Source organism: Cyprinodon variegatus, unplaced genomic scaffold (assembly GCF_000732505.1).
Source record: "Cyprinodon variegatus isolate N-32 unplaced genomic scaffold, C_variegatus-1.0 Scaffold11, whole genome shotgun sequence".
In the NCBI taxonomy this organism is placed as follows: domain Eukaryota; kingdom Metazoa; phylum Chordata; class Actinopteri; order Cyprinodontiformes; family Cyprinodontidae; genus Cyprinodon; species Cyprinodon variegatus.
In genome coordinates this window covers 758,601-762,607 of record NW_015150464.1, presented here as the reverse complement: position 1 = coordinate 762,607, position 4,007 = coordinate 758,601, and the positions used below count along the sequence as shown (strand labels likewise).

The 4,007-nt window shown below is 36.0% G+C and overlaps 1 protein-coding gene across 1 annotated transcript in view; it reads right to left on the bottom strand.

Moving 5' to 3' along the window:
* The window catches only part of rmdn2 (regulator of microtubule dynamics 2), a 52,346-nt gene that overhangs the window by 45,237 nt on the left and 3,102 nt on the right, over positions 1–4,007 (bottom strand). The window contains exon 2 of the mRNA XM_015379905.1: positions 3,225–3,686. Within this exon, the coding sequence (XP_015235391.1) occupies positions 3,225–3,664 (440 nt within the window). The 5' untranslated portion in view covers positions 3,665–3,686. The remainder of the gene's footprint in view (positions 1–3,224; positions 3,687–4,007) is intronic.

The following is a 4,007-nucleotide window of genomic DNA, read 5'->3' as shown; positions in this document are numbered from 1 at the left end:
GCAGTGAAATAGCTCACGTTTTTATACACGCAAACCTTTGATAGATCCGGCCCTTACTGCGATAATCATACATGTCTTCAGCAGTCCTTTATCATTCCTTTAGCGTGTGAAATTCATGTCAATAACGCTTAAGACGTTTTGGCCAACAGCTCAAAAGGTCCTTTGGGATGGGAAAATCCTGCGCACACTGATATTGCAGTGAAGATGGTGCAGCCCTATGCAGTACTATCTGTAGATCCTATTTATTTGACCTATTTTATGCTAATTACAGTCATAAAAAAAATGTGCTCTTCAAATGCATCTGGTCAACCTTCCCCACAAACAGGGTTGGGCGGTAATTACACAGATCTGATCTGAGCCTCTGTGCATACCAAACAAAGAGTGTGGTTATGATGGTAATAACGCTGATTTGGCAGTCTACATGATTTATCTCAGGGCTAATTGCACAAACTGTCTAATTATCATGAAAGATGTACCAGGTGTTCATCATGTTTCCGATGTCTTCTCTTGGTTTTGCAGCTGTAAATAGTTTATAGTTTGCACTGAAACGAGAGAAGAGTGTCATGCACAAGCGACACTGCAATCCTGCACTTAGACCTTGGATTAATCTGTGTCATTTTACTGCCGGTGTTTGTTTTCCTAAGAATGGCCTTTCAAAGGGAGCCAATTCAAAAAGAAAAATTGTCTGTTGTTTACTTTAACTAAGGCTGGCGTAGGTTCAAGGTTCTGGTTCCAGGTTAAAGAAGCAGCTTGATAAGTTTGCCGTTTCTATCCTGCAGAAATGTGTCAGAGTTTAATCTGAAATATGAAACCAACAAACTGGTTCCACAGGTACGGACGACAAATCCATTTCCTTCTTATACTAAATAAAGAAGTGGAAATTAACAGAAGAAGTTATAATTTCTCACATAATCAATAAAAATGGGGTTGTTAATGTCAATGTTTATTGTGTAGGGTTTAATTAATATCCAAAAAAAAAGAGTTAAGTTTGTGGAAACTATTTGACTAAATGTATTAATGATGTAATAAAACTTTTATTATGCATTTGTATAAAATTGCTCTATAGATAAGAGGTATGAGCAGCTTTATACAGACCAATTATAGAAGACAAAAAGCATCCATGGTTACTTTAGAGCTGCTTTAAAGTTAAAACATTCAGCTGCAGCAACAGTGGAGACTGGTGGACAGACTGTGTAATGACACTAATTCCCCATCATAAACAGATGTTTTTATTTAAACTACTTTTTATGACCTTTTTAAAAAGTCATTTCTGTGAGATTTTAAATACGTACTAGGTGCACAAAGTATTGTCATTGCAGATCCTCCTGCCCAGCAGGTTTTAAGACTTTATAACCACCACTTCCAGGTGTTTACATCCCTGCTGTTTATGCACAAATTTTCTATTGTTGTATATATTCTGTTGCTGTCTTTTATAAATATGCATAAATGTTATATACATTTTTTTTCCCAGTCATGCCCTCAGTTGCATTTATTTAATCTCAGTTTGATTTTTATAACTGTGCAGCATTTTTTTTTGCTTATGCTATAAATTCACCTTTATTTTTCAGCATCATTCCATCTGCACTGGAAAAAATGGAAATTTTGAGAAGTAATTTTTTCTTAAAATAAGTGCATTTGTTCTTGGATTGAGGAGGTAAAAGATACATTTTGCCAATGGAACAAGACAATTTACATTTAAAATAAGGAAACAAAATTGCATTGTCTTATTTCAAGTGCATATTATCTAATTATCTTATTTTAAGAGTAAAAATACTTCACTCCATTGGCAAACTATTTAATTTACCTTCTCAAAATAAGGGCAAATACACTTAATTCAAGACGTTTTTACTTATTTCTAGATTGTTTTTCCTGAGTGTTTTTTTTTTTTAAATCATTGTGTGTATCTATATTCATCCAAATGCCTTTCACTTTGCAGCTGGTACACCTAAACTTCCCGACCGTAGGACAATAAAGCGTATTCCAATCTATTATCTTCTAATATCAAATCTTAACTTTTTTTCTTTGTACCGATTCCCCCAAACCTAAAACTACAAAACAATCCTCCTCCAAAGCTTCACTTCCGGAACAAGACTTATACCTCGATATATTTCCACATTTGGGTGCATATGATACAATTTAGATATCAATATAAACAAAATAAAAGTCTCAGAAAGACTCCCTAGAATGTCCAAAGCAGAATCCTGTACAAATGTAGGATAATTACACTGAAAAAATTATAATATCTTACCTTTTTACTGTTCTATTGAGATCAGCAGGTAAGTATGAACATTTTCCATTGTAATAAGACAGTTTATGTTCAAAATAAGTTTTAAAAAATCCATCATCTTGTTTAAAGTGCTTAATATCTAATTATTACCTTTTAGATCTAATTATAAAACACATAAAAACTAGACAAAGTCAGTGACAAATGCTGTTATAATAGACCATAATGTATATAAATATACCAAAAGTCATAATTAAAAATGAATAAAAGTATAAAGCAATATATATTAATATTGATTTATTGTCCAGATCCATTTCAAATATTTGTGAAAATATGATAAAAGATTTATTTTTTTAAATGAAAGCTGTGGTTAGAATTATAAAGCATCATCATCACTGAGCTCAAGTCTGTAAAACCAAACCTGTCACAGTTTGTTGGTTTGGAGCTTCCAGCTGTGTGTTAATGAAAGCTATATTGAAGAGTTTATGTTCAATAACCTGATATTGGTGATAACAAGAATTTAAAATCATCTAAAATCAATGCTTCTACAGAACAAATGATTTTTGGATAACATTTTAGATAGCTACTAAACTTTCCAAGACATCAAAAAAAACAGATTGAAAATAAGTGCTTCGAGAAAATGTGTCACAGCTGAGGGAAGGTGTTACATTGAGTTAGTCAGAATCTAAAGATCCACCTTGTTTTAGCGGTGAGGTGGAACCTAAAGACCGCCATGCAGAAATAAAGATCTGCAAACTTCAATAAACTGGTGAAGATCTGATTAGTCTTTAAATTGTGTGAATTTATTGAGGAAAAGTGGATACTGCTTTTTTCCTAACCCTTATTTCATTAAAAGTGCAGGATGTACATGTTTTTCTATACTTCAGTGTCTGGACTTATTTCTGGCTGAGTTTAGTTTTCTCAAATGTAAATAATCTATTTTTAAGACTTTTAAGGACTTTTGAATGTATTGCTCACATTTGCGCACAGAAAAACTCACCCTCCCTCGCTCTCCGCATCCTCTGAGCTCTGTCCCCCTGCAGTGGATACGGCGCCTGCTGCTCTTCTCCTCCTAGTAGCTGCGGTCCTGTGAGGAGCGCCAACTCGTCGCGTCTCGCTGTGCCCCTTCAGTTCCTCCCTGACTTGGTCCGGCAGAGCAGGCAGAGCTGTCTTCAACGCCTTCATCTCTTCTTTCAGCTCAGATACACACTGGATCAGGGCCTCTAGGCGCTCCAAGACCTCTGCCTGACCCCTGGGAAGTCCTGGACCGTCTACCAACATGAGGCCGGATCCCTGTTCATTGGTGCGGTTATGATAAAACCCTGGCCAGGAGAGTCTTCGCTCAGACCTTAAACTACGGTAACACACAACAGCCAGGCCGATGCCAGTCACTCCGGCCAGTGCTCCCAGGACGAGCACCTTGCTGTCAGTCTGAGCCATCCTGCAGACCTGCAGAGAAGCCCTAGAAAAGAGAACCAACAGAAACACACAACAGCTGCTTAACCAAACATAGTGCAAAACAAAATAGGCCTTAAACATCTAATAAAAGATAGCTTCATGCAGAGCTTGAACAAGAACATAAGGGAAGAAGAAACTCTTTTGGAAAAAGAGATGAGCACTTTAAGGTACTTTCCAACTTTCCCTCTACAAACTCTGTGGTTGCTGTCCTTAGGGAGCAAAAAAAGAAACATGCTCCAACATTAAGGCTCAGACATTTTTTCATTCATTTTGATTTTTTTGTATAAAGATTCTCTGCAATTCTGCTGCATTTATTTATTTTTTC